Source organism: Oxyura jamaicensis, chromosome 8 (assembly GCF_011077185.1).
Source record: "Oxyura jamaicensis isolate SHBP4307 breed ruddy duck chromosome 8, BPBGC_Ojam_1.0, whole genome shotgun sequence".
Lineage (NCBI taxonomy): Eukaryota > Metazoa > Chordata > Aves > Anseriformes > Anatidae > Oxyura > Oxyura jamaicensis.
In genome coordinates, this window is record NC_048900.1 from 12,090,292 (window position 1) to 12,117,643 (window position 27,352).

A 27,352-nucleotide genomic window follows, 5' to 3' on the forward strand; every position below is an offset into this window, starting at 1 on the left:
TTTTGTCTTGATCTATTGTACATAGGCTGGTGAAACTTTTAGATCAGAGCATTGAGGGTGTGTGGCTGAACATAATGTGACTTGTTTCTAAAAACATGAATCCAGACATTCTATTTAAGTTGCTCGGGGGGAGTTGCATTAGTGATTTCACAGTATTTCCATCTAAAATAAATTCTGCTATTCTTTTCTTGTGCCTTTTCTAGAGTTTGAGAAACAGTTGATCAAGGGTGTGTGGCCCTTTCCCTCACGCATTTTTCTAGGCTGTTTCTTTCCAGGCCACCTCCTTGACCCTGGGAAATTCTGCTAAGCCCTGGTCTAGATGATAGCATCCTGAATTCATCAGTGAATGAACAAAATTAAGAAAAATGCCGGGTTTACCATGAACAACTCTGATGTAATGACAGCTTTTTTTTGTAAGTACTTAAAATTGGACCAGGAGACCAGATCAGGACTGCTTTTTGTCTGTGCTGTACAAACACAGCAAATGAAGTCACTGCCTCATGGGCCTTCAATCCAGGAAAAACAGGAAGCACGAGGATGGAAAACAGCTCTGTGCCCAGCTACACTTGTTGGTAGATAGCTGACTGAAATCCTGTTCTGACCATGTCCTGACCTTTAGTGCTGTGTAAACCCAAGTTAGGATTCCCAACCTAGGTTGTTGTACGCAAAGTCAGGGGCGTTTTGGTGGTGGTGAGAGCTGTATCTGTGCATAACCGCACTGAGACAATGTCACTTCATGCACGTAGTCCTGGGCTGAGAGTTGTCTTATGGAACTCTGTATATGTATCTGGTTTGAGTCTGAAACTGTCTAGAGGGTTCTTGGGGACTGCTTGGAGGTCTGAAGGGTTTGGATCTAAAAGATTATCTAATAAGAAAGCTACGAGAGCCTGTGTTCCATACTTTGGTAGTGCTTTTTTTTCTGACTGCCGAGCCTAAGTTTCTTTCCTTGGCCATTGCTTTCACTTACCTTTTTTGCCTATTACTGCTAGGTTATTTGAGCAAGCAGGTTGCCAGTAGTCATGCTTTTATTCTTTAATTCTTCAGCAGCCTTTGAAAAGTCTACACTTGGAAGGGGGCTATATTCTGCCTGTACTGGAAGCATTTATGACTGGTGGTTGTGGGGTGGGAGTCAAGGTGCATACTCACACTGTGGAGCTGTGCAGCTAGTTCACTGTGTGAGCTTGTCTGTCCTTGTAGTTTTGCTCAGCTGAGACTAGCTGCGAGTTCTGCCTTTAGCTTGTTTTTTTGTAACTGACATGCAGCTCCTTGACATCCTATTTTTCCAGGCCATTAGTCCATGACTTGCATGTTCTGAAACTTGTTTTCCAGAGGTTATAAGAACAACCTATTTTGAGATCATCCTTTTCCTTTTGTACACATGCATTTGTGTAATTTGGGACCAGAACATTATACACTTACCTCTTGGAGTTTATTCACAGTGATGTGGAAACAATCAGGTGTGTTAGAGCTGCTGAACTGAAGCCTTCTGCTTGTCCACATTGGCCCTTTCAGTTCTGGGAAAGCATCTGTGTCTGGGGAGAGTTCATATGATGTGCTTCCACCTTAGCGTTTATTTAAGCATTCATTCTAGGTGTTATGCTGACTTAATCTGGAGCTTGACAGGCATGATTCTGCTTGTCACTGGGACAGGACTTGGCTTGTTTTTCTTTTTTTTTTTTTTTTGTGACCAACAAGATTGAAAATCAAATTAAGGGCCTATAAGTCTGGATATACTGCAAGGACTATAATTCATTTAGCTTTCCTTAAATGTTCCTCAATGGCTGGCAACTTATAAATCAGTCTCATTTTTCAGAGTTTAATTGGAATGAACATGAACAGATTCAAGGGCTTTGATATAGACTAAAGCAAAACCATGAAACACTTGAGTTGACCTACTAGGAAAAAGGTCTCGGTGTGGGTGTTAGTAACCCATTTGCTGATGGGGGTGAGAAGTCTCTTCCTACAGTAACCATGCAATGCACTTGCCTTATTTTTAGGCTTGCCGCTATCTGCGAAGCTTGATAGGTTCCAGTGTAACTAGAAGGAAGCTTTAGCAACAGTAAATTAAGTTCCAAATCTGGTACTTTTGGTTCTCTGCAATAGTTAATAAAAGCTGGCTGATAAAATGCCTCTGCTGTGGTGCCTATAAAAAGTTCTACTGTTTACGTGGTGACAACCACCATCAGTTATTTTTCAGTGTTCTCGTTTGGCTGTGAGCCAGCACATTGTAGAATAGCTGATTTCCTTGCTGTAATTTTGGAACTTCTCAGTGTGTTTTTGTAACTTTATTTTTAAATGAAGTTTATGAAAGTGGGGGACTAATGGTATTTGACTGCTAGAGCTGAGCACAGGCAGGACCCATGCTGTGCAAGTGTTACTTAGCTTTACCACTAATCTTGGAGCTATAGCACCACCTGCTATTCTTGCTGTAGGTTTTGCGAGTGAAAATGGAATTATCTGTTATGGTGCAGTGGTTTGTAAATTATCTGTGGCAGTCTAGGTTTAAACCATTAAACTTGTGCTGTCTGTGACTAAAATTAAGTATGAACTGAACTCTTCAGAGCAGGAAGATCAGGAGACAGGTACAACGTTATGTTGTTCCGAGGAAGAATCGGCCATCTTAGAAACACACACAAACCCAGCAGTCCTCTCCTGCCTTTGAGGACAGAGGCATTCTTAACATTTAAAAGGTTAATTAAAATAGTGGGTTATCATGAGCAGTGGGTTACATGTGAGTATTAGCAATGCTGATCAGCAGTGGGAATGTTAGTGATGGGGTTTGTTTGCTTAAAAACAAAAGGCTGTCATTTTAAAATCAGGCCTAAGTGCTTGAGGGAGTAAGTCTTTGGAAATAGTTTGCCAAATGTTCTTGGGAATATGTCATACTAAGAGTACTATGTAATGCAATAACTAATAATTTTGGGTTTGGACTATTTGATATTCCCTTATAAATTCTGAAAGCAAAAAAATTTGTCAAGCCTTCAAAAAATGTGTTGTGCTCAGTGTGCTTTCAGTGGACTTGCCAGCTTGGTAATAGCTTCTGGTCAAATGCCACAGTGCTAGCTGTCTGCAGCTTTTTATTGCGAGTTGAGGCAAGTCAGCTGGGCTTCCAGTTCTCAATTTCTTCATTAGGGCTGTGTGTCTTGGTGAACCAGGCTTACGCTGGAGCTGGGATTGGTCTGGGTGGGCTAGGACTTGGAGCTCCCATCTAGAGAAGTGAGTCTGTTAGAGTCTTGCAAGGCTGGGTATAGCCTGTGCAGGTGTTTGGATGAGAGAGGTTTGCTGAAGGAGGGTGGGGGATTCAAGCTGGTAAGCAGAGGATGCTCTTGCCTCAGAATAAACAATCAAGTCCATGGCCTGTCAGTTAGGAGAAACGAGCAAAGCCAGGATATTGACTGAAAAGTATTGCCCAAAACCAGTGTGACCCATAGAAGGGAAAGAGAATGGTGACTGAGTGTATAAGAAGTTCCTGTCCGACCCTTTCAAAGGTGGCCCTTGGTTAGGTTGACCGCTGTCTGTGATGTAACCAAGGTAAGTACTTCACCCTGAAAGAAACACCATGTGATGGCTGGTGCCAGGAGCAAATCTCTCCCTAGTCATAACAGGTATCTTTTGCCAATCTGAAAATCTTGCCAGTAACATTAAACTGTCGATTGGCAGGTTAGCTGCCAACGAGAGAAACACTCTTAATAGTTTTAGTAAAGTATTTCATATTAAAGGGTAAAATGATTGCTGTCTTGTTCATGGTGTTTTTCCCAGATCATGTTCAGTACTTGTAAACTAGTTGTAACTACCTTGCATGGAAGGTAAATATCTTGCATAGAGGACTACGGAGGTGTTACTTTGCATAAAGTGGGTCTCTTTGTGATTAAAATCAAAGTACCTTATGCTCTTGTTTGTTTTTTTTTTTTTACTGTTACATGATAGCAACTTTGTCTTGAATGTAGTTTGCATGCCTACTTACGTTAATCTGTGCATATGAACTTCTGCCTATTGACTTTGGAATCATGTGGTATGCTAATTAAAATAGTTAAGGTTTCTCTCTAAAGAGATCTTTATTTATCATGGTGGTGGTGCAGTGCAGATTGATTTAGATTTCTCTCATTCTCTTATCCACAGCAATTGGAGCAGATCCAGAAGGAGCTAAGTGTTCTGGAAGAAGATATTAAACGAGTAGAGGTGAGGTGCCCCGATGTTCCAACACTGGCAACTTTTCATTTCCATCAAGCTGTCTGCCTTGCTGTGGGGCTGCTGAGTTAAATTTATGGTGTTGGGTTCAGTAATGGGAAAACGAACAGATGATGCTCTTTCTTTAATTTGCTCGTATAGTTGATGTGTGCAAGCTGCAGGTTGGTAAGAGGGCGCTTTATGGAAACCCAGCTCTTATATAATCATATCTTTCAATTTCTTTGTATGGGTAGTAAGTATTTTAGAATAATTGCCAGAAATCAACAGCTGGTGTATTGATCGTAACTTCTGATTTTTGTTTGTTGCCCTATTCTGGCTGTTTGCAGAGGCTGTTTAAATCTTAACAGTGTGCCACTCTTAGAATGGAGATGTATTTGGGGTGCACAAGAGAGCTGTAATGCAGAGGTAGGGTAGGAACATCAACCAGCTCCTCTCATGTCAAAGCAGAAAGCATCTGCTACTTCCTGACGCAATTCTTCTACTTTTGGTAGGGATCTCTTTATAATTTAAGAATTATTCTTTAAGTATTTGTAAAGCCATCAGCTTAATCTTCCTGTACTTATTTAGTTCTTTAGGTTTCTGTTTGGTCCTTCCCTCTAATCATCTTAATGTTTTGATTGTAAAGTAGGAAACTTTCAGAAATGCATCAAATTTTGCCACCTCCCCAAAACAGAGTTCCCTTAGAGCTTCTTGGATATCAATTTGCATGTCTGCTGCTTCAGTGCCAGCTTCCATGCACTGCCCAAAAGCCTATTAGATTTCTTCATTTACTCAAATTCATACAAATGCTGATGAATAATCCAAATATAAAACTGACAACTGCGGGAACTTCCCTTCAGATGATAGCTACACAAATTATAGATTGTTAGGTAACAAGCTGGCTTTCCTGAATCTTCCCATTTTTGGGGAAAAAATGTTTGCTTGTTAGACTGGTAAAATAGGCCTTCAGATTTAGGAGAAGCTATTCCCAAAGCTGTTGGATCCCATGAAGAATATCTAGCTACCTGCTTTTCTGCTCTTTAATCAAGCCCTTCAGTGGACTGCAGCTGGAGTATGCATCCAGTGTGAAAGTGACCTTGGGGCCGACCTCTAAAGTCTGGGATGTCTTTTGTCACAAATATCTTACTTTCTACCTAAAAGCTAATGGGCACCTAGTGGGAGTTTAAAAAGCTCCAGTTATGTTGTCCTGGAACACCTTGCACCCCTAACTAATGAGCTGCAGCATCCTTCATAGCTTCTGTTTCTCAAATGGGTTAAAGATAGAATCTCCTACTGGGTGCACTGCAGTGATTTAGTTTTCAAGTGACAAAGCCAAGTTCATGTGCAAAGTTTCTGTTGTGCACCTGTCCTGCAGAAAGTTGATATATCCTCTTTTAAGTCTAGGGCACAATATCACCTTTCCTCTGCCTTCTTTTGGCTGTTCTTGCCCTGACCCACATCCAACACAGCTTTAGAGCTGTGAAGGCTATAGATGAAAGCTTGCATCTATGTCAAAAGTGTGGTTTTAGAGCTTGCTTGTTCTGCTACATTTAAGGGAGGTACTGGGTTAGAGGCCATCGGATGTTAACTGAATCATTTTTTCTTTTTGTTTGAGCATAAACTTCCTAATTGCTCTTTTGCGGGGGGATCACTGGCTGTGGAGTTTCATAAACACAGTTGGAGTGAAACTGAAAGGGAAAAAAAGTGTAAGGACTTCTAGGTGGAAGCTGAAGAAATGCAGATATAGTTGGTTATTTGCTGGGGAGGAACACCTCTGTAAATACCATATATCAAAATGTGCTTTCTATTCATGTATTGTCAGCTTTGCTGTAACGTGGCTTTCTGTTTCAGGAAATGAGTGGCTTGTATTCCCCAGTCAGCGAGGACAGCACAGTGCCGCAGTTCGAAGCACCTTCACCTTCACACAGGTATGGAGCTTGCAACTCAGAGTGTGGACTTGAGACTGCACTTACTGCACTATACTTGTTAGTCTTTTCCATGCAATGCACAAAACACAAGCAAAACTTAGATTTTGAGTACCATACAGTATTTACCTTGATACAAACAATATATACAAATATACAAACAATATATACAAATGCAGTTTTGCCTCGCATATGAAAAGTCTAAACTTTGTATGATACTGTTGTCCTATACCTTTTCCACTCAGCATGAATAGCTAAAGGTGTAGGCTCACAGAAGCAGATTTAAACAGAATCAAGAGCATGCATATTTTAATCTGTCTGATTTGATTTAATGAAATACATTTCTAATAACATACTTTCAATGTGGATTTTTGTCTGCAATATTGCATAGTCTGGTTTCTTGATGACAAAATTACAGATGCTCCTTACGTCCAAGTTGCACATGCCAGGTTTTGTAGTGTTCTACTTCTTTATAGCCTTATTTTTTGGCTGTAGTAAAGCTCAGATTTTACAGGGCCAAGTTATGTTATTAAATGACCTTCTCTCCTACCTGTCCTAAATGCAATTTCCTAATAGTAGAGTTCTTTGTGGTTGACTTTGTTATAAAACTTTATCAGTACCTTTTCTGCAATTAGGAGTTCTAAACCTGGTAGTACAAAAGTGAGAAAAACGATCGGATTTCCTCTCCTGGAGACATTTTGGTATAGTGCTTTGTTATGGAGCATAGCAGTAGTAGCTGGGGCTTTTACTGAGAAGCTGTTTCTGGACAAATATCTCTCATTTCTAGGAAATTCTAGTTGGTCCTGAGGGAAGGGACAAGAATATGGCCAAGATGGATGGGAGCAGTGTTTGTTACTCTGCCTTAACGCTGCTTACCCAATTTTCGGATGCAGGTGCATCTTCATGTGGGTTACTGCTGTTCTGCTAAGCAGCAGTTTTGTGAAGCTGATGAGATTTTTGTCAGGTTTTACCAGTTTTTACCAGTTCTCTGGTTATTGGCTATTAAACAGTTTTGCTTGTGGTTTGTTTCATGTTACTGCTACTTGAGGAAAACTTCAGCATGGGCTGGGCTGGACTTGTTACTTTTGTGTTAAATGGCTTCAGGCCTAGAAACCTTTATTCTAGGAAGATTGTATTTATGAGTAGACGTGTTACTTGGGGCAAGTTAACAAACAAGCTCCCAAAGAACTTTCTGTTGAAACCTGTTGACACCTCAAAAGATATTTTAAGTCTAGGAGTTTTTGTGAAAGGGTTTACAAATCTGCTGTGTATGACCTACACTGGTTTCAGTCTACTGAGAGTTCTTACCATTTCTTTGTGCCTGCTTATTTTGTGTGCTAGGGTCAGTCATTCTCGGTTCTTGCTTTTGAAGGTGGAAGATGTCTCAAATATTTCAGGGAGTTTCAGTTAAGGTCTGCTGGGAGATGGTGTGGATCAGACCATGGCAGTTGCAGAGACCATGCATTTGTCTTCTTGCCAGATTTCATGGTTGTCCAGTTCCATCTTGTCTGGGTCTTGAACCTTTGTGGGTTGTTTTCCCCTCTGTTACAAACCAAGAATGTGGTAAAACAAAGTGTTTAGGGTTTTTCTATAGTGTTTTGGGTTGCCTTCTCTCTCAGTGTAAGACCTGCTTTTCTATTTCTTAATGACACTGCTGCATTAAGAGGTTGTTGTGAGTGGTCAAAGAAAATAGTAGGTGAAGGTGGTGTTTGAACAGGTATCACTTTTTGCCTGGCTGTTGTGGCTTCTATCCCTGTCCTATTCAGAAGTTGTGTTTATATATATTTCAAGTAATTGAATTGGCTTAAATTACCCAGTCTCTGATTCCAGAAACTTCTACCCCTTGAAATTAATTTTCTTTTCATCATTAAATGTAAGTTCTGGAGAGTATCTCATGAATTAACTGTTATTCCTCATTGGAAAGAATAGTGCAGAACAACTGATAGGAGCTTTAATCTGCTGGTTTTTCCAGTTCTATGTTAACTGATATATTTAATCTTCAAAGTGCACTTTATTGATGCTGTGAACCAGTAAGAATGAAATACAAATGTTTTTGAGATAGCTTCACTTCCTTCATTTAACTTCAGTTAAAATATTTAACTTGCAGAGGCTTCTTAAACTTCTAACAGAATTAAAATAGTATGTATATTTAATAAAGAATATAACTTGTTAACATGCTTAACACCCTGAAATTAAATTGTCATATACATTTACTATTTTGTGTCACAAAATAGTGCAAGGCCATTATAGATCCAAGCTGAGATTTAAAGAATAGTCTCTCTAGCCTTTGAATTTAAAGCTCAAGAATATAGTTCTCTGGAATTCAAAGTTTTATCTGGTCTCCAGTGACTTGCCCTTATTCATCTGCTTCTTCTGAATTACAAGCTTGCTCTATTAATTGTTTCTTTTCATCCTTAATAGCTTTTTTTCCTATCCCAAACATATTGAAAATGTGAAATTACAGTGCCTCCCCCCCATCTTCCTTTTTAAGTCCTTTAGCAAAAAAAAAAAAAAAGCTATCATGTCCAATACACTTTCTGCTTCAAGAAACAAACATTTTCCCCTTTATGCTTGTTCAGGGTATGATGAAATACTCAATTGGGTAATAGCATGGCACTTGTTTACAGGATTGCAGATTGCTGGGTTTGTATACTAATAGAGAACAAGATGGGAAGAATAGGGAAAAGAACAAACAGTTCTGGGTAGGGTTTTTCTGAACAGGCACATGTGCTATTTTTGCTATCAGTAAATGGTGCAAACAAGAGATACAAGTAAGCAACTTCTCTGTGACTAGCTACTCAGGCAGTGATAGCAATAACAAGCTATCACTCTAATAGGCATTTCTCAGGAAAGATTCTGATCTAAAAATTAGTTGCCTGGTTACTCAGGTTCAGTTATCAAAATCCTGATCTCCTTCCCCTCCATTTGTTCTAATTATTCTTCACACCTGTAAGACTACAAGAAATGTGATTTAAGGACCGCAGGTTGCTGCGTTGCTGTTCTTCTTGTTCCAGGATTTAAAATGTCATTTTAGTATATCTGGATGTTTAACTGAGCCTACTGCTGCAGCTTCTTAAGAAGAGTTTAGAGGAAACTTGCATTTTTCTGATTATTTGCTTCCTGTTTTTTAAAAGGAAAACATACAAGCTTATGTCAGCTAACTCTGCTACAGGCACTGCACAGAAACGACTTTGAATTTGTATTCTGGTTAGGGAAATGACATCTGCACTCTTGAAGGCTCTACATCACCAGACAACCTGCAGCAGAACGAGACTAGACGCTCTAAGTCTCTGTGTTTTGCTGTTAATTGCCACTATACCTGTCTCGGAGTGGAGTACTTTTTCATTGCTTTCCAGCCAAGTGTCTTACTCATGCTGTTCCTGGCAGGATCTGCTGTACGTGTTTCATTATTTCTTGTGGCCACATTCTAATTTAAAGTTCATTGTCCCTGACCGTGCTTGAAAAAGCTCTGCTGCTTTCTCCCCTGCTATAGCTAGCAGCAGATAATGATTTTTATCCCTTAGATTTTCTTTGTTTGGAGCTTTTGTCTTGCTTGTAACAGAACTCCAATCAATCTCATCTCGCTAGTTAGCCACTAGCGATACTTCTAAAATCATCTCTCATCATCTGTTTCTACTTCCTTCTACCTCCAGGGGAGCTTTAAAACATTCAGAGAAATATTTAAGCACTAGTACCACTATTTCATCCTTCTAGACTTGCAGGTACCCTGACTGGCATTTCAGCCAGACCACTTGTTTTATGACCAAGGATGTCAAGTGTACGCATCCGTTCTGGCAGCCATTACATAAACATCAAGAGGTACAACTATCTCTTACAAAACCAGGACATATGAATGTTCTGGCAGCTTTTTAAAGAAACCTTCAACATTCCCAAGCAGTGCTTAAATCCAGGGTTACCTTATAAGTAAAACTGAGAATAATGAGCATGCCTTCTTTTCTGTCCAAGCCAAATGACATAGAAGGGAGTTACAGAATAAAGATATTCAGAAACAAGCCATGGTAATTATTTGCAATGTGTTCTCTGTAACTATTAAAACAGTGTTCTTTTATAACCTGCATTTTAAATTTTTGAATAAGAGTTTTAAACTGGCTCTGTTGTATTTTGATGGCTAAATATTTTGCCCACATGTATAAGAATACCAAACCACCTGCTTTCTGACTGTACCAGATGCTTTTGCATTCTTTGGAAGTTGAATTTCTGGAGTTAGCATATGTATTTGAAAACAGCGATTTAAGGTCTGTGTCATAAATACAGATTAGGCATGGTAGCGGTTTCTAGTAATAATCCTGGCTGTCGGTATTGGATTTAATTCTGTGTTTCGTTGCTGGTATCCTGTATTGATTCAGAAATGCCTGGAACACTTGTCTTTCTTAAGTTGGTTCCTCTATCTTCTTGTTCGTGGTGCTGTTTCAAATGTCACAGCATTAAACTTCTCTTTTTTCAAAGGAAGTGAAAACCATTGGTGGCATGTTATTTTCAGAATGTCTTATCCTGCATATTTTGTACAGAAGATGACTTTGCATTCTAATTAAAAATTATTAGATTGCGCTATGCTTAATTGTGTGTGACAGTAAACAAATTTTTTGTATATACAGAAATGATCAGCATTCTGTTGTAGGCATCCCATATTAAAACAAACAAAACAAAAAACATCCCTCTCAGCCCCCCAAACGAAAAACAACCTTGTGTTCCCTGTCTTGTAAAATGGATTTCAAAGGCAAGTAGTGCTACAGGATGTAAGGGGATGGGGGAGAGCAGAATGGGTTGGGAATGATAAAGGATGATTGTACAGTGATTTAAGCAGACTATTTCTTTTGTTTTTTGCAGTAGTATTATTGACTCCACAGAGTACAGCCAGCCTCCAGGCTTCAGTGGCAGTTCTCAGGTAAGGTAATACATGTGTCTGTGCACAGGGGGAAAGGAAAAGCAGATGTGGAGGTTGGGGAGAGATTCAGAAAAACATAACACATTTTAGGGTTCCAGTTAACTGGCCTCTTGCTTTAACTGGTTATGTGGGCAAACTGCAGAGGATTGTCCCCCTCTGCTCTGCCCTGGTGAGGCCCCACCTGCAGTACTGAGTCCAGGTCTGGGACCCCCAGCACCAGAAGGATGTGGGGCTTTTAGAGCAGGTCCAGAGGAGGGCACAGATGCTCAAGGGGCTGGAGCACATCTCCACAAAGGGAGGCTGAGAGATCTGGGGCTGTTCATCCTACAGAAGAGAAGGCTCCAGGGAGACCTTACTGCAAATTTTCACTACTTGAAGGGGACTTTTTTTTAAAAAAAGTAATAATAAAAAAGAGTCGCTCTCCTTTACTCCATCAGATAATGACAAGGGGGAATGGTTTATAAACTAAAAGAGGGGAGATTTAGACCTGAGGTTAGGAGGAAATTCTTCACTCAGAGGGTGGTGAGGCACTGGCACAGGTTGCCCAGAGAGGTTGTGGATGCCCCATCCCTGGAGGTGTTCAAGCCCAGGTTGGACGAGGCCCTGGGCAACCTGATCTTGTGGGTGGTGCCCCTGCCCATGGCAGGGGGTTGGAACTGGATGATCCTTGAGGTCCCTTCCAACCCAAGACATTGTGTTTATAGCCTCAGAAATGACTGTTCATGGTTATGAATGTTCATAATAATGCAGACAAAGAAAATTAATGTAGTTTATTTAGACACGTGACTTAATTCCCAAAGCTGACTCTACCAAGGCACAGGGGACGTGTTTTGCTCTCCATCTCTTCAAGTCAGCAGTATTTTAGAAGCGATGTAAATTCCTCACCCTTTGCATTGATCTAAATAGTTTTGGATCAAGTCTGACTTCTAAAACAAGAACAGTTGTTCTCCAAGCATTCAGTTGCCTTGTTTGTCATTGTTAGGGCCTTACAAACTGTACTAAGACTTCATATTGCAAAGGGCAAAAAGTTGAGTACATAATGAAGCAGTTTGGCAAGCAGCCTCCAAACACAGTCTGACCTGCGTGGCCTAGCTCCAAAACCATGGCAGTGCTGTCGCTTCGGAGCAGATCAGCTGGGCTGTGAAGGTCACACTGGTATCCCCATCACTGCTTCAAAAGGGGTTTGGTTATAGAGAGGAGTTCTTATTTAGGCCGGCTGTTGGTTACATGCTAACTCATGTCCCTGGTGCTCTGATGGTGGGCACACAAATATGAAGCAACTGGCAAATTAACGGGTGGAAGTGCTGCTGGATCCTATCTGACAGTAACGGGTAGACCTGAATTTGGGGTTTGTGTGTGTGTGCAGGTTTTTGTTTGCAGCTGTGTAACTAATTGGTCATGAGAAACTTTTTCCTCTGTTAGCCTGTGGAAGAAAGCTTGTAGTTCCTGATACTGTGGCCTGTGAGGTTTTGCTTGAATGAAGGATTGCAGCTCCACTGTGCTCTAAAGGGCATGTAAATTCTTGGTGGGGGTTTTATGTTCAGGATTGATATGGTATAATGTGTTTTTGTTCTCCGCTGACACTACTTGCCTTGGTGCTTTAATTTTTCCTTTGAAATGGAAAGAAATGGCATAGCTGTACTGCGCAGAACAAACAACCTAGGTTTTCTAGTCATTCCTGTGACAGTCTTATTTGTGAGTAATTTTTTGTCCTCAAATGCGATTTTTTTTGTCCTTGACAGTGCAAAATCTGTATTCTCTAGTGCAAATTTGCTAATCAAACTTTAATGTATGTTTGGATGGGGAGTTGAGAGAGAACTCTTAAGCCTTTCATTCAAAGGTAGTCTCATTTCAACAAGAGTTTACAGCAAATAGTTATTTACAGTAAAAACAGCTCTAAGAATGTAAATTCAATTGTATACTTTAAACTGTCAGTCATGCCAAAAATCTTAGATTCAGCACAGCTGCAGGACAGAGCTACACTGGAATGGACGGCATAACTTGAGTTCCTGGTACGGTGACTCTTGGCATTGCTTGCAAATGTGTTCTTAAAAAAGAATTTATATATCGCTGAGCTACAGGACAATTTTCTTCCAGAGGCTGAGTTTTAGAAGTAAGCAGTGGACGAGTCGCATAGGTACTGGGGAATCCTGCAAGTAGTATTTAGTTGCAGTGCCTCTTGTTTTTGCTCGCAGTCAGGAGCTTGTATGGAGCTATGAAGTTTTCTGTTGTTTAAGTGGACTCTTTGGGGTGCCTACTGGAGTTCAGGCAGAAGAATAACTCTTGGTAAGAGTAATCTTAACTAATGTTCTCAGCTGGAAGAACCATAACAGGTTTCTTACCTTCCATAACACAGTGAGCAGTTTTCACTCATTTCCCCTTACTTCTTCACTCCTGTTTCCTGGCATTGCTTAACAAGTAGCCATGAAGCAGACTTGTTTGCTTAGAAGCTCATCACATGGTTTGGTAAAAAGGAGTTACTTAAAATCCTTAGCTGCTGAGCATCATGTCAAGATGGCTTAATGCAGATGGGTTTCCAGCACAGCTGGATCACTGGAGACCTGCTCCAGGGGGATTTTCCTCTGGAGATCAAGCAGGTGTGGGAACTGGAAGGCAAGCTGCTTCAAAGCACGGGGGCCACCTCAGTGTGTACCGGACCCATCTAGCAGATCAGATTTAGGCTTGGGTTATATCGCTCATCATGTTGCAGGCAGTTTGTCTTAATGAGACTGAAGTGCTAGCTCAGTACTTGGAGTTGTCTTGAACCCATCTCACTTCTGGTGTGCTGAGGGGCTGGAGCCCTCGCAGGCTGGTGCTCTAAATTAAGAGAGATGCCGTAAAAGTGTTCCATTAAATCTCTCTTAAAGCTGTTGAAGCTTTAGAAAAATTGCAGTTAAAAGGTGTTGAGGTAGGAGTACTTTCCAGCATTGGAGACATGTTTTGAGATTGGAGCTGCTTTCAAGAAGAAAGAAGCTGTTGAGCAGAGGCGCAGTCAGCGTGTGGTTGTGAGTCACGATGCCAGCACATAGCCAGGGGCCTCGCACAGGAGCTGGCACTTGGAGGTTTTGTGGCTTGGGGTTTGCTTTCCTCCTTAAAAGTTAAGATACTGTTCATACAGCAGTAAGAACTTCAGACTAGGTTCTAAACTTAGTTAGTTCTTGGTAGCTTTCTGGACGCTTGTAATGCATGCAGCTTGTTTTCCTGCATGGATTGAGGAGGAGTTGAGTCCTTCCTGGTGCGTGCTGGATGCGTTTGGTTAGTGCTGGTGAGTGGCACCACAGACCCTGTGCATGTTCAGGGGTGCTCACTAGGAAGTCTTCATTATGCAGCTTGTTGGTTCTTGGATCTTCTAGTGTTTCCTCATTAGCTATGAGCAAGTGTAATGTGAGACTTTAAATGTAACTAAAAGCAAGGTGTTCTTCTTGCCTCTTCTGTAATAGAGGAATTTGCTCCTTTCACTAGTGATTAAAGCAAGTACTTTGTTTTCTGGTTCTTGTTGGGGGAGAGGTGTTTGCAGTTTCAATCCCTTGCTTCTGTCTCTCCCTACTGCTGCTTGTGTAGGTTGGGAAATTATTTTTATAATATTTCCAAGGACTTCTTTGCAACTAACCTTTGAACTTGATGGTGTCTTATTGTACTCCTGCTTCTTTATTTGCTTACTTTTATAGTTACTGAGTTACTTTAAAAGAAATAATTTAGTAACTACCTCCTTAAAATAAACAACCCCTCTTTTCAAGCAGTTTGTCAGAGCTCTAGCAAGTATTTCTTGCTCAGTGCATGTGGTGGGAGAACTGGAAGCCCCAGGGGTTACTGCTATTCTGGGTATGCAGCTGACTTTGCAAAGATTCAGAAAACAAGGACTGTCTAAAAGCAGCTGCTCATCTGCACCCTGTAACTTCTCAATATGAGACCCTAAGCATAACTGTTGATAATAACAAGAAATTTGTTGTCACTGTGAACTTTTTAACTAGCCAGATACAGTCTATAAACTGTTTGCAATTTATTAAAATCTATTGAAATAGAACCCAGACCTGGCTTTACCTTTCTGAAGAAGAATGTTCTCTCCCCCATTCAGACCAAAAAGCAGCCCTGGTATAACAGCACACTAGCCTCACGACGGAAGCGGCTCACGGCTCACTTTGAGGACCTAGAGCAATGCTATTTTTCCACAAGGATGACACGTGTCTCAGGTGAGTTCTTGCTCAGTGTTCATCTCCTGACATTAGTTAACTTCTACAGTCCTAGTCTGCAGGAAAGAGAGAGCAGCCTTTACCTTTTCCCTGCCTGGGAATGTTGTTCTACATATTTGTGTATAATTCAAGTCATCCCACCTAGGTTTTTTTGACTGATCTTTGAGGTTTTTAGGCTTATAAAATGATCCCATCGTTTAGGAGGGGAGGGAGGTGTATATTGTGCTGTAATGCTGTACTGTGAAGGGCATAATGCATAATAACCTCACTGATGCCTGTCCTGAAGGTGTGAATGCTTGAAAGCAGTGCCTGGGTAGCCTTTCTACTAGGCATGGTATAAGAGCAGTAGTTAAAATGCTATTATCAAAATATTGCAGAAGTAAAAGCAAATTGATAAATGCTTGCATATTTAATAGGTAATATGACACTTGCATGTTGTCCTTTATGTTGTCTAGATCGTGAGTCTTGGTTAACAAATAGCTTGAAGTATACAAGCTGAGTGTGCAGTAGTGTCATTATCCCATGGGGCACACCTTAGATTTAACACTTGTTTTGTAGAATTAGAAGCTGCTTTCACAGTTGCCTAGATTGCTTCATTCATAATTGAGTAACAGTGTGACAGCAGCTAGAGTAATTGTTACGTAGTGGATGGATGGTTCTTAATTACATAAGATTCTCCTCAGAAACAAATGGGTCAAATGAATGCCTCTCAAGGGAGAGGAGGGTTGTTCTCTGGCTCCCCTGGGGAGGAAGCAAGCTTTGGGGGGAAGTTTTGTGCAATGAGCTGTGGCAGGCAAGAGATCTGCAGCACCAGGCTCTGAGCTGTAGCTTATACGAGGAGGGACAGAGTGCAGGGATGAGTGGGGAGCCACCAGGGATGAGAGAAACCTCAGAGGCATAAGAGGGAACTAGGCAGAGGTTGCTGTGGCAGAATATCTTCCTTTGTAGCCTTGGAAGGCAAGGATCAACTTCCAGAGGACACAGATCAGCAAGCAAGCAGGGTGGGGCAGAAATCACTGCTTTTCTCCTCTGACCTGGGTGTATCTGTTTCAGAGTGGTGCCTGGCTCAGGTCTTGTAGTGCACAGCAGCATAACTTTAATGGTGTGTGACACGTTGGAGAGTGCTTCAGGAGCTGGAAGATTGGAGAAGCTGCTTGTGTATGACCAGCATGTCTGCTGTGAAGTGCTAGCAAAGCTTGGCAGACTACAGTACTTCACAGATCACACGGAGATGCTTTCATGCAGTGTTATCTGGGTGATGCATAACTGTGTTCATGTTAAAATAATACCTTTATTAACCGAGGATAACAAATTGGACTTTTCCCGGCATTCCCTTGTGGAAGGCATCCTTCTTCATAATTGGAACTATAAATATGAATGCGATGAAACTGTTTTATTTGCGTGTGTCAGCCGCACCAAGAGCGGAGGATTTGCAAGTGCAAGTTTTTTCCTAAATAAGGGATAACCTGTAATAATGAGGTTTTCTTCTATTAGGAGTCTTTCCTGCTTTTTGACACGTTTTAAATAGGATTTAATGTGGCTATATGCTTTTTGCAAGATATATGTTTTTGCAAGAGATGCCTGAGAGCCTTGTAGTAAGGAGTGGAGAAGTAATATAACTGTAATTATGAAGTGGCCTTGCACTTTGACGGGGAAAATGTCTTGAGAAATAACACTCGGTTTTCCAGGCGTAGATACAGAATAAATTATAGGAGGACTGTGTGCTTGATCTCAAAATATGGGAAATGGAAGAGCAGCAGCTATTTGCTTCTATTAAAGTGTCAAAGGAGGAGGAAGGAGTCTTTGAAAAATACTGACTGTTTACATGCTTCTCAAGCTGTTTCCTGTAGTGGTCAGGTACAGATGATTTAATTTAGAGCAGTACTTTGTTCATTTTGCCTATTGTGATCCATCTGACATGGGTAATGTACCCACAGCTAGTGCCTTTAAACATGCTAATTACTGGCCTCCCCTTTTCCTTTATACAATCAAACATTAAACAGTGTATAAGGGAGACTTCAAAATGCCTTATGACTGTGGAGCAGTATAATTATTTCTGATGGCAGGGGATTACCAAGGTGCAGAAAGTGATTATTCTTTGTTTTCCCACCAGAAATCATAGCTGGATTTTACTGTTGCAACTTTTTTTCACCCCACTATTTCCAAAGACTTGCAGCGAGTTGAGCTTTGTCACTTCCTTATGCTATTGATAAGGAAACTGATAAGGTTAACTAGAGCATGAATTCATGACTTCAGAGGCATGAGTGAGCAGCGTGCGCTGTGCTGCTGCAGCAGCCTAACAGAAGGCGGGGTGTGCAGTGATGTGACTTGCATGCTGGCCTGCCTGCAAACTGAGGTGCTGTGTGTTAGGGTGATCACTGCTCTCAGCTCGGTCTCTTACGCTGTATTGTGCAAAAAGACAAAGCATATGTAGCATTAGAGGAAGAAAGGGGGAACTGCTGCAAATCCTGGGGGTAGTTACAAGGCCTGAAGGCTCTGTCTGGTGCTTGACTGCAGATGCATGATGATCACTTTTAGGAAAGCTGGCTTGTCCACGGGGCATTGCTGTAAGCCAAGAATTTTTCCTTATTTAGGAAATTCTAAATTTTAAAATGGTTTAAACAAAATTCCATTCGTACTGAGGAAAGTCAGGACTTGAGGTTACAAGGAATAATACTTAGTTATCTATACTGCAATTTAGTTTTAACTTGTGTAGCAAACTTCAATTTTCCACAGAATGTTTATCATTATTCAAGCTGGCTCAATTTCACCTTGTCTGCTGAAGGTCATAATTTCACAAAGCTTACAGCTCAGGGAGTCTTCTGGTTTCATGCTTGTCTCCCTTCTCCAGCCATGAAACAGCTCTCCCCTAGCTCTGTTGCTTTTGGAGTAACGAGAAATATTTTCTGCTAGAAGTATTTGGAATGTAATTGACACCAAATGTAGGCATGTTGTAACTGAAGTACAATTCAGGGGAAAGGGAATATATTTTCACTTCCATTGAATGCTAGACATATTCTTTACGCTGCATGTTGATGTGCTTAAGGATTTTCTGTTAATAATCTTAGTGGCCTACGGGCTTTGAATTTGACTAAAATAAGTGAGCTCATCTACCAGGAAAGCTATATTGGTGATTGCCAGGCAGATTCTCAATGCAGTAGGTTCACTGGAAAGACTTAATTTACGCTTTGAAAATCCTGCTGCCTTCAAGGAATGCTAGAGGTGGGAGATAAAAACCTGTTTTTGACCAAGAATCCTTCCCAAATAACAGGCAGTTGTGGTGACACATGAAGATATGCATTTTGATGATTTTGTTTACTGCTGTGTTTATTCACCTTATTCTTCATCCTCCCCACCTCTGGTACCCCTCCCTAGATGACAGCAGAACCACAAGCCAGCTGGATGAGTTTCAGGAGTGTCTATCCAAGTTCACACGCTACAATTCTGTTCGCCCTCTGGCAACGCTGTCCTACGCTAGTGACCTCTACAATGGCTCCAGCATAGTCTCCAGGTAAGAAATAACGTGCCTCTAACAGAGTGTTTCATGGTGATACAGGCTGCTGAGGCCGAATTAACGACGTGTATTAAACAAGTTACGGTCTGTACATGTACAACACTTGATTGTGGCTTCCCTGAAATAGTTTTGCAGATGTATGGTTATCATTGATCTGTGAAGGCACTCGAGTACCACAGTACTATTTTCTTCCAGTTTGTATTCAAGACCAAGTGCAGAACCTTTGAGATGCTCATAAGTATCTGCAGCCTTTTTGGTAAGACATGAAACCTATTGGGGGCTCAGTGCTCTTCATGTTAGTACGGTTGCATTATAAGTGATACAAGTCTAGGATTTTAAGAAGCACCCTTTTTTCTTGGTATTGGTAACTTTAAGAATCCGTGGTGGTATTAAATGGTGTTGGTGGAGCCAGTCATAATGGCAGTAAATAGCTGAGTTGTTTGTAGCTGTGATTGCTTGACCTCTGCAAAGTGTTGAAAGCTGTTCACTGTGCTCATACTAGGGAGGGGGTGGTTGTGGTAAAGCCAACTTTAACTTTGCTCTTGTCAACAACAACTCTGCACCCTCTGCCATGTGGGATGGTCACGTCCTGTGCACCACTGAAGTTCATCTGAGCCTGCAGTGGACCTGTTGAGACACCTAAGCTGGTGAAATGTTTTTTAACAGGGTTAGTTTCTTCTAGTTTAACGCCATGAACCAGCTCCCTTAGGGATCAAGCCTGAGAGAACACATGGGATGGGGAGAGGCTGGGACCTGCCAGCAGCCCTTACCTTCCACTGGTTTCAGCAGCTGTGGAAGCATAGCCCAGGGGATTTAATTAGTCTGTGGTAGCCTGTTTAGAGCTATTGGTAGTGTCAGAAAAGATGATGCAACATTAATTGGGATTCTTTTCTATATGGCGCATATTCAGGACCCATTAGCTTTTCCCAGGCACATTTCACAAAATGAAATGCATTTGTTTGCAGCTACCCTCTGATGAGGGGTGGTAGTGGGCAGTGTCATCCCTATTTTATAATTAGGGAGCATGGGGTCCAGAGTGGCCATACCTGAGGTCTTGAAAGAAACATTACAATAGTATGATGAATTGAGCTTGGGCTTTCTGAGTCTTGATCTAATACCTTCCACCGGGGCCACTTAGACAGTGACAGAACAGCTTGAATATTTCTTGAAAGACTACAAGAAATACACATTACATGAAACAATTGAAGTATGTGTAGCATAAAATATATATATTTTTAAAGCAGCATTGATCCCTTAACTACTGCAATATGTAGCAGGAATGTATAATGTCCGACTTGCTCACAGAGGTCAGAACACAATAATCACTGATCTGACGTATATTTAACCTGCACTGATTGGGTTCATGCTAGCTGCAATGAAATGCAGATGGGAATCTCACTGCAACATAGACAAACTTCCTTAGCTACCAACTTGAGCATGGATTGGATTTTGTCCCTTTGCCCTTTCTTCTCCTTGACATTCTGCAAGAACAGCATTTTTGTGGTATTTGGTTAGAAAATGCTGGACGGGCAGTAAATCTCACTCTGGTTTTGAAGGTATTATAATTCTTGGGTGAAATATAGGTTTGAAAAGCATGTATTTTATTGTTGTTAAAAATGAAGATACTGCGGGGCCTCCCTCCAAGCCAGTGCTAAAATCAGTAGTTATTTAATGTCCAGTGCATTTAACTCCAAAAAGCTTGGAATCCAACTTAATGTTCCTCCCTTGCTTGTGCTTTTTTTTAGAAGCATTTAATAAATTTTTAGGTTTTTTTAGTATGTGGGCTGAGTAAGAGCTCACATTTGAGTGTGTCCTTAAGTGCTTTGGTAAAGAAACGATGCCGAATGTTCTGCTCCTGTAATTCAATTCTGGTTAGCTTCTGGCTAGACAAACAGTTCCTTTAAAGTTTGAATATGTTAATCAAGAATTTGTATATATGTGCTGTCCAACACATTCTGCTGTTCACCATTGTTCTTTGTCCTAATTAGTAGGTTAAGTTCAAAGAGATTCTGAAAATAGTAAATGAGATTTGTGTGTCTTGGTGAGGGCAGCTTGGGATAATAAAAACTCACAGGTAGCCACGGATGGGGTGAATTAATTACTAGGGTGCTTTAAAAAGACTTCTCACTGAGTGAAATGCTGTGAAAAGTTTTATTGTTTAGAGGACCAGATAAACAATAATACGTACACTGATTCCTAAATGTGCTCCTGGCCATGCTGTAGGAACCTTGAAATAAATGACAAAAAGATGAGTCTTACCGGTTAGCTGTTGCTGTTGACAAAAATCCATCCATACGCAGCAAAAAGGTTTATAAATAAGGAATCATCATCAATAAAAAAAAAATCCAACAACAAAAACACAAATACAACCAAAAACCAATCACCTGAATTTTAAGGGGATGTTTTAACTATGTTTAGGAATCCAAGTGGAATTTACCTGAAGTTAAACTTCCTTGTATATAATTTAGCTATTTTCTTAATATATCAAATAAAGGGATGTTATAAACTGACAGAATGCAAGGGTGCATGGTTTGCATTGCTTTAACCCTACGTGAAGTTTGTGTACCAGGCTCTGAGAACTCCTCTGGCTTGAAGTTTTTAAGATATATTAGCTCTGTGTGCAAAGGAAGTTGATGGAAACATGTTCCTTATCTGCAAAACCTGGTTTGTTTATTTATAAGGGAAATAAAACTGGATTTATGGGAAAAGGATGGATGAAAGGTGTAATTAAAGACTATATAAGCAGGCTGGAAAAGCCCCCAAGCTGAGCAGCAGGAGTACTCTCCTGAGCCACTTGCCACAAGCATATTTATGAATGCCTGGACTTCCTGAGGATTAATAAAAGATGATCGACAACCCCCTGCACATTGTTACCTGGAAACATCCAGGTGAAGTACGAGGAAAGCTGCTGGTGCCTTTCAGGCTGATGAGGAGCCAGTGCTCCAGTGCCGGTGCTCCCCGGGCAGCATCCACACGGTGGCAGCCGCTGGTTGCGGTGCGGGAGGTGGGCAGCGGCCGGTCCCTAAGCTGCATCTTCCATCAGGGATTTATTTGCCACTTCATTAAATGAGGTGCGTGCGGCAAGATGAGAAGCCTGGGCAGGCGTTCTTGCTTTGCTTAGAAGCAGGGCACATGCACGAAGATTGTTAACCTCCTCTTTAACCCTTATTTGCTTCAGGAGAGACCAAGAGAGGAGGATAAGCACAGGAAATACATGGGAAGATTTGCAGTGGCTAGTTGTTTGGTTTTGTTTTTATTAACATTAGGGTGACTTTGAGCATGCTTTGCAGTACGAATGTACGTGTATAGCTCAATATGCTAATATGTCTTTTCTACGCCCAGTTCTCCGAGCACAAAGTGTTTACATGGCTTTCCTGAGCATGTGAAGTTTTGCTAGAATTGGGCCAAGGAATAAATTTTGCATTTATTATGCCACCAGACAGAACAGTCGACAGAGCTTAACTTTTCTTCTCTTCACTTACTGAGGCAGTAAATAGTAGAAGGCTTTCTTTTAAAGATGAGACTGTAAACTGCAGCGTTAGCATTACAATGATTTATGTAGAAAATTGGTTTAGCGCTGTCAGAGGCCTTCAGAGAATAATGTGGCAGTCTTTCATATTTCAAAAAAACTGAACAGAAAAATACCAGAAAGGCTACAGCAAGATGTCTGTCTGAATCTGGTTATCAGCAAGCTGGTTGTCCCTGCTGGGGGTTGTCCCTACTGGGAGTCCCCACGTCTAGTGGAAACGGGTGCTTCTGTCCCAGAAGCCCTGAAGATTTGGGGGCAAATGGTATGTGGGTTTTTTATAATTGCTTATACTTCAAATGCTCCTAGGCTAGTTTACCTCTTCTCTAGAAGGTCTTAAAATGACATCCAAAGGGCTTTGTATACAAAGCTCTTTGGATACAGTAAAAGTACAGCCAGAGCTATATTTGCCTAGAGGCTTAGTTATTTACCTCATTAAAGAAAAAATAAAATATTTGGCTGCTGAAATCTCACTCATCAAGATACGGCTTTTACCGTTGGGGTCTGCTGTTTTTTTTTTTTTTTTTTTGATTTTATTGTTTTATTACTTATTCTGTTGCCTGTAAGCAGTGTAGTGGATCTGAAGAGACCTTTCTGAGCGTTCTAACAGTACAATTAAGTCACAGTTTCAAGGTTATACTTTTGTTTGTGTTGACCCTTTCAGTAACATGACCTGAAGTCCTTTCTTCAAAGGTGAGATTAAAAGAAAAAACCCATTAGGAGGATGTTTTCTATCTATTCACTGAACCACTCTATTATTTTGTTCCCCTTCTTACTTCATCTTACTTGCTCGCCCATAGAAATTCTGAGATCTGTACTTAATAAGGTGCCTTTTAGTTCTGTGTCTACCATAACAAGTCTTATGCCTCTTTTTTAATGCGCTGGGCTGGCTGGGATTAGATGAGCGCTTTTATTAAGTTTGTGACCAGCGATGCCTCTATCTTGGTGGTAAAGATGAATGAAAGAAACGTGCAAGTGGGTTTATCCTTCACAGGATCATGTCTGAGTGCAATAGATGCTGAGGTGAGAAATGAGGAGGGCTGAATTTTTCTTACAGCCTTTTCTAAGTCAATCATTTTTTGAAATGGACTCTTATTTAAAGGTGGCAGTTCTAAACTGTGGATGGATCTGTCTTGGCTTGTTCCTCTGAACTAGAGAGAAGAGAAATGCTCAGATAAAGCGACTAACTGCGGAGTGGCAGAGGATATGTGAAGTGTAATACCTGAACCTCCTCGGTGTTTGTGCCCTTCCTGTGGCTCTGGTACTCTGACTCAAGTGAAGCTTTGGCTTCCAGACCTAAGGTTGTCTGGGGTTGGAGTGGACTTGTGTTTAATTTGAGCTGGGAAAAACAAATACAGAGCCTTTATTACTTTCCCTTCTCTTTCTCTTGAGCACAGAACTCACGTTTCCTAGTACAGAGCTATGATCTGGATCCTGTGAGCAGAAGCTGAATACGATGTGTAACCAGCAGGAGGGTTACACAGGTGTGTCAGCTCCCAGCTCTGACTCTGGGGCAATCTCAGCTCAGCAATGTAGCCCTCCTGGTCCTGAGGACAGGCCTGTATCGCAGAAGGGACTGTGAAACCCGAAGTGAACTTGCCAGCTCATATCTCCAGTCCTTAATAGAAAAAAATAAACTTTCTGGAGCTTGTGTTGACATTGCAGAGAGTCAGAACTCTGTTGTTATGTCTACATTTGCATTTACTTTTAGGGATAAAATTTACATAATTTTAAATTGGGAAGCTAATGAATGAAAGTTTCATAGCCACCAGTGGGATGTTATTTTTTCTCTAGTAATTTCAGACTATCTGGTAGTAAGATGATCTTTTTCCCATTAAGCTTTTAGTACTTCAAAGCTGTCTCCATTTGCAGATAATTAGATGGGTTTTTTAATTTAAATCAAATTTTATGAATTTTTATGAATAGTCTGAAAAAGTATTGAAGAGTCCTTGATCAATGTGGGAATCAGCTTTTAAACCAAATGTATTAAACAGAATGATTGTTCCTCATGATCTTTTCTATAATGTGGAGCAATTTCCTGCAGCTGATGCGAGCGGTTCTTGGGAAATGCTGCGTGGTGCCCCCTGGCTGCAGTCCTGCGCCGCCGAGCACGGGAGCAGACCTCCCAGGGTCCCTTCCAGCCTGGATATCTTGTGTTGTGTCATTAGGTAGAGCAACTTGTCGCTAAATGCCATTTATCAAGGCTTATAAATCAATTCCAGGACCGTGGGCTTGTGCTAAAGGCACGTGGTCAGCTTGTTGTAATTGCGGCTTCCTGCTGAGCATCTTCTTCCGGAGGCCTTCTCTTTGAAGGAGAAGCAGTGTCCTCCTGTGGCTCTGCCACCGCACAAAGTGAGGTTTGCTTCTTTGTACTCTGAGAATGGGTGTTAACTGGCAGAGGACCATGTGTTCAAATGAGACCGGGCTCTTCAAGGACTGGCTCTGCAAAAGCACAGGGATTGACAACGGATGCTGTAGTGCAAAAACATCCTTTGAGAGGTGGATATCCAGGATGGAGGCTGCTAGCACATGGAAGGCACGTCGCATCTCCTTATCCCCCTTCCTGAGTGCTCAGCCCAACAGGCTTTTCTGCGAGGCTGCAGGCAGCTGCCCTCCCGCTCCTGTCTCTGTAACAGGCAGCACCGCTGGCAGGCGGTGGCTGTGATCCGACCTCAGAAATAGGACTTGCAACCATGGAAGCTGTGGTTCTGCAGCACCTTCTGTCTGGAAAACGGCCTTGACAAAGTCAAGGACAGATTTTCCAGAATTCCACAAACTCGCCTCCCCCCTCCCCAATTTTACAGCTTTCCATAAATTAGTTGGATGCAGTGAGTCTCATGGCTGACTGCTCGAGGAAACAAAGCCCCCTGTTAATGGTGCAGGTAGATTATTGGGGTCTCCTTAATTTCTAGCCATATCTGTTGGAAATGGCTCGCTTTGGTAGCAGATAATTTCCTTATCTGAAATAATTAGCACACCTTTAGATTTTTTGTCTTCCTTCCTTGGTTAGGGGAGTTAGTTTGTTAAATGACAGGTTGGCACGCGGTGATGTGTGGGGTGGTCTTAAACAGGTCAGAGAAAAACCCTACCAGCAGCTCAGCCTGGAGAAGAGGCTTGAGCAAATGGTTATTAGAAATGATTATTAATATTAAATGGTTATTAGTGTTGGCTCTAGTAATAAATACAGGGTGAAACAAAGATGCTTTGGATTCATGTGTTGTGTGTGTTGTAGAATCAGTTATGAGGTGATACTGATGGGTATGATCTTGTAATCATACAAACAAGCGTGTATATACGTGCTTGTGGAAGTGATGGTAGAAGTCAGGTTGAGTTTCTCTGCATGCAACAGAAATCAAGGATATTGGAGCAAATCAGGAACTGGGGCCTGCGGAGGGACTGTGTTTTACAGTTCCAGGGCTGATGGATGTTCCATACGCTGAGCTATGTTTGTTCCACAGCCCCTTCGGCTCTGTTTGCAGCTGCGGTGCTCTGGTTTGGAGAAACAAAACCTTTGGTGGTGGCGTAATAAATTTGGAGGCTTGGAAACAAGCTTGCAAGCTTTTGAGTGGCTTTATACTGAGAGGGAACTTGAATATCTATTGGAAGTGACTGAGTTTCAGCCTACTTGATGGCATGATCCTGCTAGGATGGTGCTGCTGTACAGACAGCCTTTCAACTGGTCTGAGTTAGGCTTTGCTGTGGAAAAAGTTTTACTCCCTCAAACCTGCTTCATATACAGCATGGGAAGAGGCTGCCAGCTTCCTCTCTGGAAGAGTTTCTCAAGCTTGAAAGCAAAACAGGTGAGTATGTTTGGAGACCTAAAACCTCTTCCACCTTAATATTTTATGATGTTCAAGCTGTGCTTGTGCTACTGTCAGAGCTGTTAATAAGCTGTAACAAAGCTGGGGGAAAGGGAGGATCCTGTTTTTTCAAATAGGAACAGGTTACCTGAAATACTACAGCAGGCAGACTGACAATTTGGCTCAAATGTTAAATGGCATCATAAGAAAAAATGGCATCATAAGAAACATCCTGCATTTAACTGTTGGCAATTTTTAGTTGACACTTGTCTACTCTAGCTTATTTGAGAATGGTGTTTTTGAAACAACTGAATCTAATTCTCATTAACTTGCACAGTAGTTGTGTGCAGTGACTTTGGCTCACTGTACTTCTGTGTATCTGGCATATAAACCCTGCGACTGTCGTCATCCTCTCTTCAGCATGCAGAAGAGCATCGCCTGGCAGCAAAGTGGCTTTTTATCAATACGCTTTATGTTCAGTTGCTTGCAAAATTCAGGAGTTCCCTATAGGTTTTCTCATCATTAGTGCTAATTAAGCTAGGTTCCCCTGAATACTTACATGAATAAAACTTATTTAGTAGAATAGAATGTCCCTAGCTACACAGTCTCATAAAGTTAGAAGAGGTTTTGGGGTTGTATTTAGAGGAGATTAGTTTCAGGGTTGCTTCCCCTCAAAACAGAAGGGATCTTGGTTTTGAAAGCTGAGCTATTGCTGGAAGCAGTCTTTCATAGCATAGTGCATTCACTCTCTCATTGGGTTTAAAAAAGGAATAATTCTATTTTATCTAGTGATTGAAAAAGCATGGAAGTAGCTATGTTGGTTTTGACTTCAGAACTGAGAGACGGACCTAAATCTACCAAACCTCAATTTCAGTTTAATATTCTCCTTTTCTCCTTTAAATATACTCTGAGTGGACTGGAAGTATTGCTAAGTTGTCTCTGTTAGAACTGATGGCATTTCATTACACATAAAAGGATTTTTGTAAGCATGAAATGGGCTTAGAACTAGGTCTAATGACATTGCTTAGTCAACTTGGTACCTTTTTAAACCTTTCTTCAAACAGCGCAGAATAAAACTCTAGGCTACGGTGGCTGTGAGAAAGATGCTGGAAGTGTGACTGCAGCATGAGTGCTGCAATAATGTCTTCACAAGAGCCCAGAGCTGAGGACTCACCTTCTCTGTGCAGTGCAGACTTCAATAAACCGTGATGTCTTTCCTCATTTGTTTCCCAGCTAATAGGAGTGGTTTTGAGTAAAAGGTTATAATCAACACACAAAGAGCTGACGTTCTGCTGGCTTAATTTCATGCTACAAAAAGGTTGCT

General features: G+C 41.3%; 1 protein-coding gene across 1 annotated transcript in view; it reads left to right on the plus strand.

Moving 5' to 3' along the window:
* COP1 (COP1 E3 ubiquitin ligase) overlaps nucleotides 1–27,352 on the plus strand; it is a gene marked incomplete at its 5' end in the record, with an annotated part of 125,922 nt that overhangs the window by 18,829 nt on the left and 79,741 nt on the right. The window contains 5 exons of the mRNA XM_035333377.1: nucleotides 4,120–4,179; nucleotides 6,019–6,095; nucleotides 10,941–10,998; nucleotides 15,074–15,188; nucleotides 18,564–18,699. Of these exons, the coding sequence (XP_035189268.1) occupies nucleotides 4,120–4,179; nucleotides 6,019–6,095; nucleotides 10,941–10,998; nucleotides 15,074–15,188; nucleotides 18,564–18,699 (446 nt within the window). The remainder of the gene's footprint in view (nucleotides 1–4,119; nucleotides 4,180–6,018; nucleotides 6,096–10,940; nucleotides 10,999–15,073; nucleotides 15,189–18,563; nucleotides 18,700–27,352) is intronic.